Source organism: Lucilia cuprina, chromosome 4 (assembly GCF_022045245.1).
Source record: "Lucilia cuprina isolate Lc7/37 chromosome 4, ASM2204524v1, whole genome shotgun sequence".
Lineage (NCBI taxonomy): Eukaryota > Metazoa > Arthropoda > Insecta > Diptera > Calliphoridae > Lucilia > Lucilia cuprina.
In genome coordinates, this window is record NC_060952.1 from 75,484,082 (window position 1) to 75,502,697 (window position 18,616).

An 18,616-nucleotide genomic window follows, 5' to 3' on the forward strand; every position below is an offset into this window, starting at 1 on the left:
TCGATTCGTATATTTCTTTTTCAATTTCCCTACAAACATCTGGATGTAATATTTTAAAATTAACTATTAAATGTCACTTTTTTGTTATTAGTAAATGTACAGGGATAACACACATACATATATAGAATAGCTATTGGATCCTGCATAAAGAATATTGACAAAAATGCATGTTTTAAGGGGCCATTGTGGTTAGTTTTGAAGATATATACAATGTGATAATAAAAGGCGCTAATTAACGTACTGTGACTTCTAAAACAAAAATGGAGTTTTCCGTCGAAAATTCTACTTTTTCAAGAGGTTAATATAACTTTATCTTTATATAACAACAATGCTTTATTTTTTAGCAATCACGATAGCAAATGTTGGGTGGGTACATGTTTGAACACACATTTTTTTCGCAAGTACATGAGTACGTGAAAATCTCCATATGTTTGTTGTTTTCTTTGGTGTTGCCAAATATTATCAATCTAAATTGGCGATTGTTAAATAAATTAAATAAATAGCGAGTAATTTTTCTACTAGAAGTTAAAAACAATGTCATGCTGATATTTACTTTTATTTTTGAACTGTTTACGAAGAAAGTTCTTAAATGTCCGAACGTGCATAATTGCCAGGTAATTTTGATATTAACAGCTTATCATTATTAAGAAATTATATTTAAGTAACTTTCGCAAAATTTATTCACATGACCTGGTCGTAAAAAAAATTATCAAAAAGATTCGCAACTTCCATTTGATATGCATTCATGAAATGGTACAGAATCTAACTAATACAAGTAACGAATGTCAATTCCCTAAAGATCCTCTAAATTTTACAGAAAAGCACTACATCAGATTGTGGTTCTTAACTCCGACAATGAAAGACAATTTATAGACAGTCATTGCATTTCATTGTGACAATGAAAGTTGAAGTGTTTTACGTAAATAGCAGCCTTGACGATTAAACTAACCCTGATGCCGTTGGGGAAGAACAAATGTTATGAGCAAGATTAAACTAACCCTGACGCCCAAACACACTAATAAGATGGCTCTGTTGATTCGGTAATAGCATCTAGGGGACGTAATTGGTAGTCCGAAACACGGATCATTTCAATAGACATGACTAATTTCAGTGGCCACAAAGTTATAAGTTGATCATGTTTTAGAGTGAAGGAAAACGCTGATAAATTAAAGAAAGGACAGTGCACTCCGATTTATCAAAAATCAGTTTAGCACATCTCTCCCGACACTACAACTTCATCCGTCATCAAAGTGTGGTCAAGAGAGAGTTTATATAAAATAGATTTGATTTTCATTCATGATTTATGAAGGTAAATACTATCTTGTGAACAAGGTTGACCATTACCGACTAACCTGTGCGTGTCTTTTTTGGAAAGCAAAAGTCGACTTTTTGTATCTTCCTCATAATTGTTTTAGTAGTAGGCACTAGTAGCACTCATAATAAGAGGATATCTCGGTCAACGAGTACCTGTGAACTTTAATTAAAAAATATAGACTATGAGAAGATTTCGAACTATTCACTTAAAATGTCTAATTGACGCAGCAATTGAGGGCAAACAACTGTTGGTGGAAAGTATTTTTGCAGTTTATGACAATGTCGAGTCGATGTTGTTGACTTCAGTAAAAAAACCCATATGATAACGCATTATTAAAGAGAGTGGAAATGTTGACAGAAAAACGTAGACACAATTTTTGAAACAATTGATCTTTACCTCTTGAAGATCGTTTTTCGGTTGGCTCATGTGAATGTTATAGATATGGTCATCATGTTCTGGTAAAATGTTGCCTCTTGTAATAATAAAGCAGTGGGAAGAATGATGAATATCCTATAGGGTGACCCTGATGAGAGTAAGACGATAAATCTTCTCAAAATGAGCAAGTCTGAAGATGGTACGTAAAATCTGGAGAACTTTCTTTGCCACTGCCGGGCATTCGTCGAAGTTAGATCCAAGTACCTTGGAAGTGACGTTATTCCGGAAATAACATTCATTCCGTTCCCTTTTTTTCATGATTAGGAACGCATAACAAGCCAGATAGTGGCCTAGGTGTATTTTTTCGGATTTGATGTAGTATCAACCTAACTAATGAACAATTTGATAAAAATTCGAATGGTAATAGTCATTAGAAACTGTAACTGGCGGAATCATGACACCATACAAAGCTGCAGATTAATCCACTCCAAATACGTTCAGAACCATATTAAAAAGTTTCAAGACTTTTGGACAAACAGATTACCTTGAAAGGGGCTTGTCTTCATCTTAACATTTACATATTCCCAAGTCTCATCATCATTTGTATAAAAATATGGTTTCTCTCGCTTTCAATTTCATTAGCGTGTGTGTTTTATTAGATGTTATGCCGGCAACTTTTCGCTCACTCTCACACTTAAACGCTATCAATTTGTATTTTGATAGTGATATTTTTATTAATCGCAAAATGTTAATTTTCACTTCGTTCTTAACCGAGTTGAAGGTTGATCTTTTATCTACAAATACAAATAAAATGTTTGTCTTTGAATTCGGTTGTTGACCCATTCCATTACTTTTAACTATTTCATTCAGTATTTGGGAACTAAGGCGTACACACGTAACTATAATACAAAACTACATAAGACGTCGACAACGAAAAAAAAGAAGAAAACTTTTAAAATAAAAAAGTAGAAATTGAGAAATGTTTGAATACAATACTTTAGCTCTTTACCACAATAAAATACATACATACGTATGTACATAAGTAAAAATATACAAATAAACATTTGTATTTAAATGTTTGGTTTTCTGACTGGTCTATCCCATCAAACATCCCCCTTTCTGTCATTCCCCCACTATTCACAACAAATCATGAAGATGTCTACGTGCTCGGTGGCGCGTTAGAGCTATTAAGTTTAGACCTCAAACTGAAAGCAATAGCGGCAACAATAACAACGATAAAATCTATATTTATACACATGTGTGAAATGTTATGAATGAAGAAACACAGAAAATGAAAAACAAAAAAAAAACTAAACAAAATAAAACAGAGAACTAAATATTCCCTTCTGCATTTAGCAGTTATTTTTGAACTTAGTATAACACTAACAACAAATTGTGTAAATATTGTAATACATATTTGTTTTTGATGTGCATTTAGTATTAGACAAAAAGAGTTGCCATTATTTAAAGAATTTAGCGATATATGGAGAACAAGGGGCCTGCCGTATAATAAACATAATTTCACTGTCTTTAACTATTCGCAGTTACTGATCATGGTCACGTTTTGTTTACGATTTTGTAAAACAAAACATAAGAAAAAAAAACTAGATAAGATTATTGTCGGAATTTTCCTGTCATATTTTAATATTTATTATTTTATAAAATGCTAATTGAAACCAAATCAATATTTAATAAGTAATAAATCCTTTTTACTTCATTTGTCAAAATTTCGATAATATTTCATTAAAAGTGAAGGTAAAAATTACAATTGCAGGTTGTTGGCATAGAACTGAGGCTTGAGAAAATGTCGAGATGGGTCAAATTTCATGGTCTCCGATTTGCTCAAACCAAATATGTTCAGCGAGTTGAGTTTTTATTTGTTTTTCTGACCATAATAGGCCAAATCGTTCAGGTCTTTGTTTTTCTTTCAAAAAAGGAACAACTAATATGTTACCAAACTTCTATTATGTAATGAGAGGTGGCTTCCTTAGCAAGGGCATATGGTCCTTGGTAGCTGCAAATGCTTCATGTTGGAGTTCAATGTCATGCTATTTTCTTGAAGTGGCGTTAACTTTGTGAAGGTCTCAAATGAAAGATTAATTCTGCTTAGTCAGCACGTTACAATCGACCTTGTAAGACCATTATCAAAGTCCTAAAGTTGTCGTAGAGTGTTAAGGTTAGACTTGTTATAGAACAGGTTCACATTGAAGACCGTCTGATATGAACAGAACTCAAAGCAGAATTACTCGTTTACTGATTATTGTTAATGGGAGTAAAGTCGTTATAACCCAAAATGATCAAAGTTCGAATGCTTCCAAGGGAGACCTGTTTTTAGTATAATCGCTGAAATTTGCGACTGTAAGATCCACTGATAGCATGTTTGAAGTCAGTTGTGAGAGACTTCAGACTCAGAACATAATTACTTGTTTACTGACCAATGCTGATGGGAGTAAAGTCGTTATTACCCAAACAAGGAAGATGATTAAGATCCCCATGCTTCTAATTAGCAGCTGTTTGTAGCATTATCGCTGAATTTAGCGACTGTAAGATCCACTGATAGCGTGTTTTAACTCAGTCTCAGAGAAGAATTCCTCGTTCCTCGGAAGTAAATTCGTTATTACTCCAACTGGGAGGATGATCAAAGTTCCCATGCTTCCAATTGCCAGCTGTTTTTAGCCTAATTGCTAAATTTAGCGACTATAAGATCCACTGAAAGCGTGCTTTAACTCAGTGAAGAATGACTCTAGTCTTAAAGCAGAATTCCTCGTTTGCTGATCAATATTTATGGAAGTAAATTCGTTATTATTCATACTGGGTGGATGATCAAAGTTTCCACGCTTCCAATTGCCAGCTGTTTTTAGCCTAATTGCTATAAGATTCACTGATAACGTGTTTGAACTCAGTGAAGGATGAATCTAGTTTCAGAGAAGAATTCCTCGTTTGCTGAACAATGTTTTTTGAAAGTAAATGCGTGGATGGGTGGATGACCAAAGTTCCCATGCTTCCAAGTGTCAGCTGGTTTTAATATAATCACTGAATTTAGAAACCATGATATCGGTTTTGGTGTAGTGGCGCCCCAGTTATCATAATTGATTTTCAATAGGTCTAAGAAACGTCAGTACGTTAAGAATACATGATGGTTTAGAGTATAGTCAATTTTATGTGAGCCTCTGGAAGTCAAATTGGCAGAATGGATCGTAAATATGTCTCCCACACAGAACTTGAAGTGAGTTACGTCGAGCTACATCATCAAACAGGATACTGTCCAGATGGAGTAGACTTAAGTATTTCTCGTACGTTTTTATATCCCAATGAATCAAATGGTGTGATAAACTTTTGAATGGCAACTCTACCTACATATGTTTTCACACCTCATAATAATTTATCACTTTTATAATTTAAAATAATTAATTATATTTTCTGACTGTTCTCTAAAAAAAACAAACATTGTTTACATACTCTCCTAAACTCTCACTCTCGCGTTCTCAATATTTTTTACTAATTCTTCTACCAAAAATTTACAAGTGAAAACTACTAATTATCACTCACGCTCACTCACTCACATACACACATGTATTCCTAACTTTGTACATTTGCACGTACAAACTTTTTGTTTTTGTTTTTTTATGTTTAAGAGTTTGGTTGGCTCGTATTAACCGCTAGCTTAACTAAACGAGCAGATTGTACATACAATTCATTCAATAACAAACACTCGTTAAGAGCAGACCTGAAAATCGGGCGAATTAAAAAGAAATTCAAAACAAAAACACAACTACTATTATAAAAATTTGTTAAAGGAAAAAACAAAATTTATATGAACTGTTTTGCCAAAATAAAGAAAAAATGCGAATGTGATCATAACAAAGAATAGCAATAAAAACAAAAGAAAGAAATACACATAAAAAACTATAAATAAACCAAAGTTATCAATGCTTTTAGTTAAACTACAGTTACAACTACGTGCTTAACATTTAACATAAAGATAAAGCTAACCATTTAACTGCCGATACAGTCCCTCATAATATTTTTTGTACTTATACACATTAAAGTATTCAAAAAATTTAACGTTTTTTTTTTTTGGTGAATCCCATTAAGATTGTAACGGTGTCGGAGAAAGATTGCAAAACAATTTTTTTATTATTTGTAATAACAACCGCCCCCTTCTAACACTGTAAAACCACCCCATCGAAGACTACAGCAACAACTAAAACAAACATTGTAATGTTTGTTTACTACGCTCTAGTCAATTACCGTTCAACATTTAGTGTTAAACTATCTAATAGTGACCACCAACTCTGAAAACAATTAGTTGCGTGTTAGAATTCAACACGAAAAGACTGAAATAATTAAAAAAACAAGAACTTTTAAATTTTTTATAAATTAAAGTTCCTAAACCAATATAAAAACATTTCATAAACTGTGATATTAATAAAATTAAGTGTCCTTTTGATTTAAAACAACTACAAACTGCAAACAAACATGATTGCCTCCTCTACTACTGCTACGGATTATAATAAGTTTTTTAAACGTCCTGCCCAACCTTCCAATGCTGAACAGTATTTTCGTGAACATTTATTAAACTGGTAAATATTTTTTACTTATTTTTAAAGATTTTTATACTTTTGTTTCGCGTTTTATCTTAACAGCTTTGTTGATTATATTTTAATGGATGATAAGTAAATATTAAAAAAAAAAACAAGAAGGTGCTAAGTTTTAGTAAAATAAAATAAACATAAATATTTTGTTTTATTAATATATTTAACCCTTAAGTTGACTTAAGTTTTTCTAGAGTCATTTGAATTTTTTAAGAAAATTTAGTTTAAACTTATTCAAAAATATTTATCAAAGGTTTATAATTTAAACCCTTAATATTTGTGGTCATGAATTTTGAAAGTGATTTATGTTTTAAAAATTTTACAATTTCCAAGAATTTTTTATGAGCAAATTTTATAAAAAGTTTTTATTAAGGTGGAGTAGAAAAATGTTTAGTTTTTATTGTAAAAAAATTTCTCTGAAATCTGATTCGATCTTCCCTTCGATCTGCTAAACTAGATCCCAACAGATCTGTTAGTTAGAAAATAAGTACTGACTACAAATGTAAGATTTAATGCAATAGGTTTATGATATTACGGAGAAGATATCGAATTTCCTAGGAAATAATGGCTACTACACTTCCAAATCCTTTTTTCAGAAAAATGTCCCGAAACTTTAGACTGAAAAACTAGTTCTCATTCTATGTATATGGGCGATTTTAAATTGTGGGAGTGATTAGGGATGATATCTTATTTCCGGTTTCGGGTTTAAGCTAGCTTTTCCGCTTTAGGATAACAGCAGTTTACTTCAGGCTAATTATATAGGCCTTACGAAGGTCTGCAAATTGACTTTGCTTTTAAATATTGAAACTAAGTATTCAAATCTTAAACTCTGGTAAAGTCTGAAACCAAATCCCTATTATGTAAAAATTACTTTAAGATTAGGATTTCTAGGCCGCCTTACATTCAACACTAGTACTTGATTGATGAATTAGTGGAAGATGAGAGAGAGAATGATTAAGTAGTGACTTGTATCTTTATCCCATTTTAAAATAAGTTTTAGGTTTCAGTATAACCCTAAAATCAGCTGCAAATCAACTTTGATATTACAGAATATCGAATAGCTAATTTCAAATCAACACCTATAGTCAAGCTACAATCAAATCTTTGACAGTTTTATACACTATTTAAATATTAGATCAGCAGGAAGAAGAGAACGGACACGGAAATTCGATAGATAACTTTGTAACTAATGGATAAGCGATAATGGTGATAATATCTCAGAACTTCGCATTAGAATAACTTTTAAGATTCAGAATGACCCTGCGGAGAGCAGCAAATTGGCTTTCGTATTACAGAATATCGACTAGAGAATTTAAAATCAATACCTATTGTCAAGCTGCAATCGAATTCCTGATTAGTGTATACTTTAAGATTAGATCAGAAAACATTCAACTAAAAACTAGTGTGGGAGGACACGATAAATCAGTAGATAACAATGTCACTGACGAATTAGCGAAACGGGTGTTAACTCATTCACTTAAAGCAAACAACACAAATATCTCTTGTAAACCTGATATGTTAGGTTAGGTTGATAGAAGGATGTATACTATATAAAATCCGAAGAAATACACCTAAGCCACTATCGGGCCTGTTGTGCGCTCTTTATCATGAAATAAAAGGAACTGAATGAATTATTTTTCAGTGTTTAGAAACTCAGTTTTCTGAACGTAATTCCTGGGAATCTTTCAATCAGTTTTACTCAGGAATGTTATTTCCCGAATAACATCATTTCCAAGATACTTGGATCTAACTTCGACGAATGTCTGGCAGTGGCAAAGAAAGTACTCCAGAGTTTCACTCTTCCCACATGCTCTGCATACGTCTGTAAACCTGATAACTAATGGTAAATTTGATGAAATCAAGACATGGTTTATAGAATGTCAAGGTGAAGAGTAATCAATTGATTATCTTCTTTGTCACAGTTCTGCTCTAGTAAGTATCTAGAATTTAAAATTCCTTATTCTTTAAAGTTTTAAGGATAGCTAAGAAGTATAAGGGGAAGAGGAATCAATTGATCATAGTCTTCATTACTCTCCCGTTCTCCGAAGAAACATCCTAAGACAGCTATTCCTTGACTACATGCCAAAGTTATCTAGCATCTGATTCAGGGTATTATCTCTGATACTAGATCAACGAAACTCAATGAGCTCTCATTCTTTTACGCGTACGTATGCTCACACTTACTTCTTCATACATCACTGTTATTCCTCTACTTGCTATTCCTCTATTCTTACTTCTCTTAAAATATATTTATTGGACGAAAGTACTCACGAACTTTTCTAATGAAAATATACAATTATTTAAATAGTTTTCAAAAAATCTTTAACAAAAACTTGTTAACGATCTTGATTCCCTAATCGAAAATGTTCTTGACTATCGTGATTCGCGAACATTAACGAAATTTATATACTAACAAAAGTATTCTATTTTGAATATTTTAAAACTAATCATTCACAATAGTTGTATTTGTTCGCCACAGTTGTGAATAGTTTACAATATTTAAATACAAAAATTCACGATAGGAACGATTTAAATATCCATAAAAATTCTAGCAATAACATTAATTCGAATAGAAAACCTTTTAAACTATCTTTAATCGTTCTAATCTAAAAAATTATCGAATTTTCTTTAAAGTATTAACGATGTTTAATAATTATCTGCAGATTTATTAACATATTGAATATTTCAATATTTCGGGATACCCCTTATCTAATAAAAGTTTTTTTTTCAAATATAATCATTAAAATCGTGTTTATATTTTCATTTAACATTGAACTATGGGGATTTCCCGTATGCACCAAACACACAATGACTTCATTCTGCACTGCAGTTGAGGAAAAATTTTTACAATTTTTTTATTTTCAGTTGAACTAATCGAAAATAGTTTTTTTTTGTTTTAAAGCTAAACTGCAATGACAAACAAAATTGATTTCAATATTTCTATATAAACTCATTACCAAAGTTGCAATGTTGTGGTAATGAAGTCATTTAAATAATAACTGCGTAAATTGGCAAAAAAAAAATAATTAAAATAATTTTCATAGAACAATATCAGATATTATTGGGTCAAACTAAGCAGGTTTTTAATTGTACTAAACAATTGCAACAATTGCAGTCTTTACTTTAAACAAAATTTTGTTACGAAAAGTTCCCCCCCTAAAAAAAACATTCCTAAATCATTAATTTAACGTCGCACTATAAATTTGTTCAAATTACACAAAAAACAGTCATAAAATTTTTGTAACAATAAAATTTCAAAACTGATTTTTTGAAAAAAATTTATATTAACACTCTAACACGAACTATTTATAGAAGAAATCACAGAGACAGTTTTCTTTTTTACAAAACGCCATAAAACCTATAAAATCCCTATAATAACAAATAATAAAAAAACACAACATTCAATATTAAATTTATTATTAATAAAAATTTAAATTTTTTTCTTTCTAGTGAACGACGCTATGAAGAATTATGTCGTAATATTATTAGTGATATGAATCAGTATGGCCTCTCGGTGGTAGATGATTTCTTGGGTCGTGAAAAAGGTCTACAAATCTTAAATGAAGTACATAAAATGTATTCAGCCGGTGTCTTTAAAGATGGTCAATTAGTTAATAATATGAAATCTGAACAAGATTTACGTACAATACGTGGTGATAAAATAACATGGGTTAAGGGTGTAGAACGTGGCTGTTCAAATGTTGGTTATCTAATAAATCAGGTAAGTTTTTTTTTAATGGAAAGATTTTATTTTTAAAATGGGAAAATTAATATGGAATTTGTATTCGTTATAGATCGATGCTGTTATATGTCGAGCAAATAGCATGAGAAATAATGGCAAATTGGGTGATTATGTTATAAAAGAAAGAACAAAGGTGAGTTTATTGAATTGTGCGAAATTATCGATAACTTTAATTTAAAAAAACTTTATTCTATAGAATATTGTTAGATAGTTTTCTAAAGAAATTTCCATTCAAAATTAAAATGTTCATAGAAAAACATTTCTATGCTTTATGTGTAGAAGTAACAAATTTGTCAGTAAGCTATATGATGTTTACCAGAGACTCTCCTATATCGGTAGCTTCAGATAGATAGATAGATAGATAGATAGATAGATAGATAGATAGATAGATAGATAGATAGATAGATAGATAGATAGATAGATAGATAGATAGATAGATAAATAGATAGACAGATAGATAGAGTTTTCTCTTTACATGTCCTACATACGTCTGAATCATCACGTCCAATTTTGCAAAGATGTGCTCGTAATGCCGTGTGTCCATTCAAAATACGTACCATCATTTAAGGTTTCCTCATTTTGAGGAAAATGTTCTCGTCTTTCTCTCATTAGAATCACACCCTAGGATCTTTGTTTGGTTTTGCGTTTGTCAGGTTATGGCTTTTGCCTTAACTGGATTGAGCTCCCGTCCTTTTACATTAGCCGTGTCTTTTCCTACTACTCCCGAGTGGCCTAGTGCCTATATAATGTAAACCTTACCTCTGAAAGAGTATTCACTTAAATCTTTTTTGCAATCCAATTCGGTCTTAGATTAGTCGTCTGATATAGCTGTAGGCGCCATATTTATTCTAATCCAATTTACGCATTCCGTTATTGCTCGATCTTCTGTCTAGAAGCTTGTGTTATGATTAGGTAAACGGTGGTATATTTCTGTTTCTGGGTTTCAACCTCAGGCCCACTTTGTCTGCCAATTTAGAGACATCGGTGTAACAATAGATTCCTACTGGTATTTGCTCTTATGTACTGCTTGACCAACACATACTCTCTTTAGTATTTTTTACAAAAAAAAAAACTTTCTTATTCTAAAGAAATTCAACAATAAATTTATCAATAAAAAAATAAATTAATTTATTTCTCTTTTTCTTTATTATTACAGGCCATGGTAGCTTGTTATCCCGGCTCTGGATCTCACTATGTCATGCATGTCGATAATCCTAATAAAGATGGTCGTGTTATTACCGCTATTTACTATTTAAATCTCGATTGGGATTCAAGAAATAGTGGCGGTGTCTTAAGGTAATTAATAACAAAATTTTAAACTTATTTGCATAAAATATTAACTTTCTATTATTGCTTTAACTTTTAGAATCTTTCCCGAACAAACAAAATCTGTGGCGGATATAGAACCCAAATTTGATCGTTTAATATTCTTCTGGTCAGATAAAAGAAATCCTCATGAAGTACAACCTGCCCATAGAACACGTTATGCTATTACGGTTTGGTATTTCGATGCCAATGAACGTGAACAGGCATTAAATCGTTGTAAAAATTCTCAAAATTCTAATAATGCTAATAGCGTCCTAACAAGTAATACTGGCTCAGCGTCTAGTAATAGTAATATAGATAATAATTCGACAGATGATACAGCAAATACTACTTCCTCCTCCACATGTCCTGCGTCAACACCTGCCTCTACTCCTAATACACAATCCTTAGCAGCAACAACATCATTATCATCATCCGCGTCATCCTCAGCAGCAACAACGAATGATATTTCAAAAAATCCTGCGGCTACAACAAATACAACAATACAAAATTCCACAAGACCCATACAAGTGGTGCGACCAAATTCTTATAAATAACAAATCCTTATTTTATGAAATTGTATAAAACAATAATTATATTGTAATAAGGCAACAAAAAAAGGGTCTTTACTAATGTGAAACACTAATCTTTTTCCAAACACTAATCTTTAACCAAGTGATATACGCAAATTAAAAAGAAGAAGACCCTTTGTTATTAACTCCTTAAATTACGCTTAAATTTTAAAAATCAAACCATAGAGAATACTGAATACAATAAGTGTATTTATTATTAACACAATACAGACAAATATTTTTAATTTCTGCTAAAAAAAACATTTCAGAATTAAGAATATTCATTTGTATGTACCTTTTCTATAATTTAAACAGTCAAACTATCATTGTAGTTGTAGTTAAATGAAACTAAAAACAAACAAACAAACAAACAAACAAAAACAGTCATTTACATAAAACCCAAATTATATTTGCTATTAATTTATTAAGTTCCAAAAATGTCTAAAAAAAACAAAAACAAAACCCAACCCTACAAAAGAATCTTCTATATTAGTAGATTTATTAAAACATTTTCTAATTATATTAAAACTTTAAACAACAACAAAAATGCTACATTTATACATAAATACTTTTCTTTAGCTAGAATAACAAAAAAAAAGTATTAAAATTATTTAATATTTTACTTTTTTTCAAAAATCCCCCCCAAAAAAATGCAAAAATAATGAAAAAACTGTATACTTATTTTACAAAAAAACAAACAATAATTTATATCTCATTAATTTAAACAATCAAAATTATTTTATAATAAACAGAATTTTTGTATATAAACATGTTTTTATTGTGTTTTTCTTTTCTTTTTTCTTAAAACAAAAATTCTTTTTTTTTTAATATTTTGTTTGTTTCTTTTTTTAAATTTTTTATTAATTTACAAATTATGAATTTGATATATCAAAAAAAAACTATTTAAAACTATTTATATTTCTATTAAACTTATATATATTTTTTTATTTAAATATGTAAAAAAAAACAACAATTTAGCAAAATATTGTTATATATTTTTTCTAATTACATATTTTGCTTTGCAACAACCGCAAGTTATAAATATTATTATTATTTTTTTTAGTTAATAAAAATTAACCAAGAAATTTATATTCAATGAAAATAATTGATTTGTATATATCAAGAAATTTTTATTATAAATAAACAATTTTGAAAATTATTTAAAAACATCGTGTTTTCTTTTTGTGAGTTAAGTTGTAATTCAAAGCTAGATTCAATAAAAGTTTCTTAATTGATAGTTCTGGAGAAGTTTAGACTGTTATCCTGCATATTTTTATCCTTAATTAAGGAAAAAACTAAACTATAGAATAGACTCTAGACTAAACTACAGACTGGACTATAGATAGGACTAGATTGTAGACTAAACTTGCCCACTATAGATTGGACTATAGACTAGACTAAAAAATTGTATTCAGACTAAACTAATGACTAGGCTAAAGACTTTCCTATAGACTAGCCTATAGTGTAGACTCTAGACTAGGCTACAGACTGGAATATAGATATGTTTATAGACTAGACTACGGATAAGACTAAATACTAGGTTATACACTAGACTATAGACTATATAATAGACTGAATTATAGACTAGACTAAAATATTGACTTTAGACTAAATTAAAGATCGGGCTTAAGACTTTTCTATTTATTAGCCTATAGACTAGAATGTAGACTTGAAATAGATTAGACTAGACTAAAGACTAAACTGTAAACTAGACAAAAGACAAGACTATAGACTAGACTATAACCAGACCACAAAGGACTAAATACTAGATTAGTGATTAAACTATAGACCAGACTATACTACTGACTAGACTTTAGACTAGACAATAGACTAGACTATTGACTAAATTAGACTATAGACAAAGCAAGACGAGACTGTAAACTATAGAAAAGACTGTAGACTAGACTATAGACTAGACTATAGGCTAGACTATAGACTAGACTATAGACTAGACTATAGACTAGACTAAAGACTAGACTATAGACTAGAGACTAGACTATAGACTTTAGACTATAGACTAGACTATATACTAGATTGTAGAATAGACTATAGACAATAGACTCAACTGTAAACTGGACTATAGACTAGATTTTAGACTAGACTATAGCCTAAACTATAGACTAAACTAAAGACTATAGACTAGACTATAGACTAGACTAGACTATAGACTAGAGTATAGACTAGACTATAGACTAGACTATAGACAAGACTATAGACTAGACTATAGACTAAACTATAGACTAGACTATAGACTATAGACTAGACTACAGACCAGACTATAGACTAGACTATAGACTAGACTATAGACTAGACTATAGACTAGACTATAGACTAGACTATAGACTAGACTATAGACTAGACTATAGACTAGACTATAGACTAGACTATAGACTAAACTACAAACTAAATTTTTGACTGTTTTTTAGAATAAACTACAGACAAGATTGTAAAAAAGACTTTAGAATAGACTAGATTATAGACTAAACAATATACTAGACTTAGACAAAGACTTACCTAGACTATATTCTATTCTATGTATTAGATTACGTACTAGACTATAGGCGAGACGAAGACTATTCTATAATCAAGGCATAGACTAGTGTAAAGTCTAAACTTAAACTAGGCAATAGACAAGACATGGACTGGACTATAGCCAGACTAGGAACTATTTCTGCTACAAACTGGACTATAGGTATGACTATAAACAAGACTATAAACTAGTTTTTACATTAGACAATATACTAGACTTTGACTCTAGGCGAACACATAGGCTACATTATAGAGAATATAAGATTATAGACTTAATCGTAGGCTAGACTATAGTCGAGACGAATACTATAGTTAAGGCATAGACTTGACTAAAGCCAAAACTGCACTATAGTCAAGTTAACTATAGTAAGACTTAGTGTGGACTTTGACTAGGCTATAGTCTAGACTTAAACCAGATTATAGCAAAGACTTGGACTGGAATGTAGCCAAGACTAGGGATTATTTATATTATTACCTAGACTATAGACTACACTATAGGATAATCTATAGACTAGACTATAGATTAGAAAATAAGCTGGACTATAGATTGGATTATAGAATGGAGTATAGAATAGATTATTTACTAAACTATAAACTATTCTACATACTAGACTATAGATTATTCCTTTTGAACATGCAATTTAAGTTTTGATATTTAAACTTAAAAAACAATTTGATAGTGACAAATTCTATGGCATATTTACTTAATATGCTGTTGAAATATTTAAACGTAATTGCAAAATTATTAATCACATTGATTGAAAGCAAACCAAAAGCTGAATTGAAATATTAATGTTAATAATAGATGTGTGCACCTTGTTAATGAAATGAATGTTTTTATAAGAGAAAACCTAAAATAAATAATATTAAAATCATACACTAATTAAAACAAACAATAAGTTTAATTTCTATTATGATTTAGTTGTTTGAAAACAAACATACATATAACAAACATACTACTTGCTATAACAAATTTAAAAATCTATTGTAAATGATAAACCGGAAAACGGAAAAGTTGTTAACCTTCAAATATGAATAGTGTACGTACATGTATGTGTAAGTTAAGTAAAAGAATAACAGTAAATAATAAAACAAACATAAAAGAGAATAAAAGCAATAATACAAACTTAACTCTCTATCTTTCTCTCACACACATAAATAGAATCTCTAAGGAGCAAAAGGAAATGAAAAATACAAAGACAGTTATTTAAGAAATATAAAAACAAATATTTTTTTACTAAAAAAACCAACAAATTTTAACTAAAAAATATTCTAAAATGTGCAATAGTTAAGTATGCAAAAACATAATAAAATAGAATGCATAAACATAATAAAATAGAAAAGAAATAAAGAAACTTTAAAGTTCAGGGTGGATAATAAAAAATGATAAAACAACTGCAATAGATAAAAACAATATTTACAATATTTGTTGTAAATATTAGATAAAAAACTTAAATAATTAAAAAAAATGTAAAAAAAATATTATAATTTGTCATATTTTTTGTTAAAAAAAGTGTATGAAATTTATTAAAAACCAAATAAATTAGAAGAAAATATATAAAAATTTAAAATATATATATAAATTAACAAACAACACTACCGATAAATTATAAGTAGCCATGATGAGAAAAAGTTAAAAATTTATTATAATTTATTATTTGGTTTTTTTGTAACATTAAATTGTAGCAATTATGAAAACTGCAAAGGAAAATCTATAAAAAATGAAAAAAATAATAATGCCCTTAAAAATTTAAATATTATTGTGTTATAACTAAATAAAAAACAAAAAGTCTATATAAAATATATTAAAAGGAAAATAAAATATTTGTTAAACGTGATAGTACGAAATATACACACACATACATACATAAATATACACAAACATATACAAAAACAAAACAAACATAAAACAGTTTGCTTTAGCATATAAAAACATATATTTTTACAAAACACATACATACACATACTTACATACATTTATAAATAAACAAATAAACCATAAAAATACTTAAAACAATTACATTTGTTAATAAACTACTAGCAACAATATATACATACATACAACACATACAAAACATTACAAACAGACATGTTATTTATCAGTAAATTTAAAAGTAAAAAATAATGTATGAAAACTAAACATAAAACAAAAATTCATTTAAAAAAAATATTTCTGAAAATAAAGCAAAAAAAAATATTTTAATAAATGTATTTTTTATTTGTTTCAATAGAAATTAATTAATATGGTAAGTTTTTCCTCTGAATATAAAATTATTTAATTTCTTTAATTTAATTTCATTTCCGCTTATGTATCTAGTTTAAACCATTTCCTCTCTGTTTTTTTCGTATTAATAACAAAGCCTTAAGGTATGCTTTACATTTTGTAAGTAACTTATTTCGGACAGTGGCCGCATGCAAAATTAATACGTTTTTAAAAACACACAATATAAAATCTTACCAATAGCCCACAGTTTGGATCTTGAACTGTAAATTTATCTAGTCTATAGTCTAGTCTAAAGTATATTCTATAGTCTAGTATATAGTCGAGTCTATAGTCTAGTCTTCAGTTTAGTCTATAGTTTAGGCTATAGTCTAGTCTATAATCTAGTCTATAGTCCAGTTTACAGTTGAGACTATAGTCTATTCTATAATCTAGTATATAGCCTAGTCTATAGTCTAGTCTATAGTCTAGTCTATAGTCTAGTCTATAGTCTAGTCTATAGTCTAGTCTATAGTCTAGTCTATAGTCTAGTCTATAGTCTAGTCTATAGTCTAGTCTATAGTCTAGTCTATAGTCTAGTCTATAGTCTAGTCTATAGTCTAGTCTATAGTCTAGTCTATAGTCTAGTCTATAGTCTAGTCTATTCTATAGTCTAGTCTATAGTCTAGTCTATAGTCTAGTATATAGTATAGTCTGTAGTCTAGTCTATAATCTAGTCTACAGTCTTTTCTAGAGTCTAGTCTATAGTCTAGTATATACTCTATTCTATAGACCATATTATAGTCTAGTCTATAGTCTAGAATATAGAATAGTCTTAAGTCTAGTCTTTGTTTAAATCTATCTTTCCTGGTCTGCACTATACCATTGGCTACAGTCTGGACTGTAGTACTGTTCATGGTTTTGATTTTAGTCTTGGTTAATCTATATCGTGGACTTTACTTTGGTATATAGTTTAGACTGTCTTAAATTCAATATTTAATCTGATCTATAGTCTGCACTGCAATCTGATTTACAATCAAGATTGTTACGGTGACTATGGTTCCATCGGTATCAACGAACTTTAGAATTTGAGAATTTGAAACATAAGAAAACTAAATGCAAGATCTGCAGTGTTCATCCAAAATAGAAAGAATCGTGGTGGAAGGTGAAAGTAATTTCTTCGCTGAGTTAATACTTGGATCAATTGGATTAATTTTCAGCCGAATTGTCATCATATCTAGGTATTCATGGCATTAAAACCATGGATTTGACGGGACCAAATCAGTAATTGATTTCTTTAAAGTAACCATTGCCCAAAAAATGTCAAGATTATACATCGATACGTTGCAATATACATACATATATAAAAAACTATGTATGTATTTAAAAATAAGAGTTTGGGAAATTTTTCCTCACTCGTCTAATAGTCTAGGCGTTGACTAAAATTCTGATCGGTCTTCGAAGATCATTTAGAACATTGTGACCAAGATTGGCTTGATTGTTGTCCTCAAAGGAAAGGTATTTAATTTGGAGCTGAGCCCATGTTATCAAAAATATGGAAATAAGTCAAATGTTTTTGTGGTGTTTCTCAGATTAATAGACTTTAGTTATCGGCTTAACAATGTTTATTGCCTTGAGTAACGAAACTACGCATTAAATCCACAAATACTAAAGGTGTTTAAATTTGTTTGAAGATTTTGAAAATTCAAGTAAAAAAACACTTCCTTTTGAACAGCAATTTCCTTATTTTTGTTGTTATTTTCATATTTTTTTATAATAATTTTATTGACTTCAATACATAAAGCGTTTAGTATTATTTCTATATTTAAAATTAAAATTAAATTAACATACATTTAAACAATTCACTACCAATAAATATACAATTACGTAGTACAATAATAATTACAATAATAATAATAAATAATAATAATTTCTTTAACCTTAATATGACATTGGTTATAACTATAACTACAAATACAAATA

The 18,616-nt window shown here is 29.4% G+C and overlaps 1 protein-coding gene across 1 annotated transcript in view; it reads left to right on the plus strand.

Moving 5' to 3' along the window:
- The window catches only part of LOC111677900 (hypoxia-inducible factor prolyl hydroxylase), a 30,298-nt gene extending 17,775 nt beyond the window's left edge, over positions 1 to 12,523 (plus strand). The window contains exons 2-5 of the mRNA XM_046949211.1: positions 9,736 to 10,006; positions 10,080 to 10,160; positions 11,184 to 11,323; positions 11,394 to 12,523. Coding sequence (XP_046805167.1) covers positions 9,736 to 10,006; positions 10,080 to 10,160; positions 11,184 to 11,323; positions 11,394 to 11,889 — 988 coding nt within the window. The 3' untranslated portion in view covers positions 11,890 to 12,523. The remainder of the gene's footprint in view (positions 1 to 9,735; positions 10,007 to 10,079; positions 10,161 to 11,183; positions 11,324 to 11,393) is intronic.
- Positions 12,524 to 18,616: the final 6,093 nt, after the last annotated feature.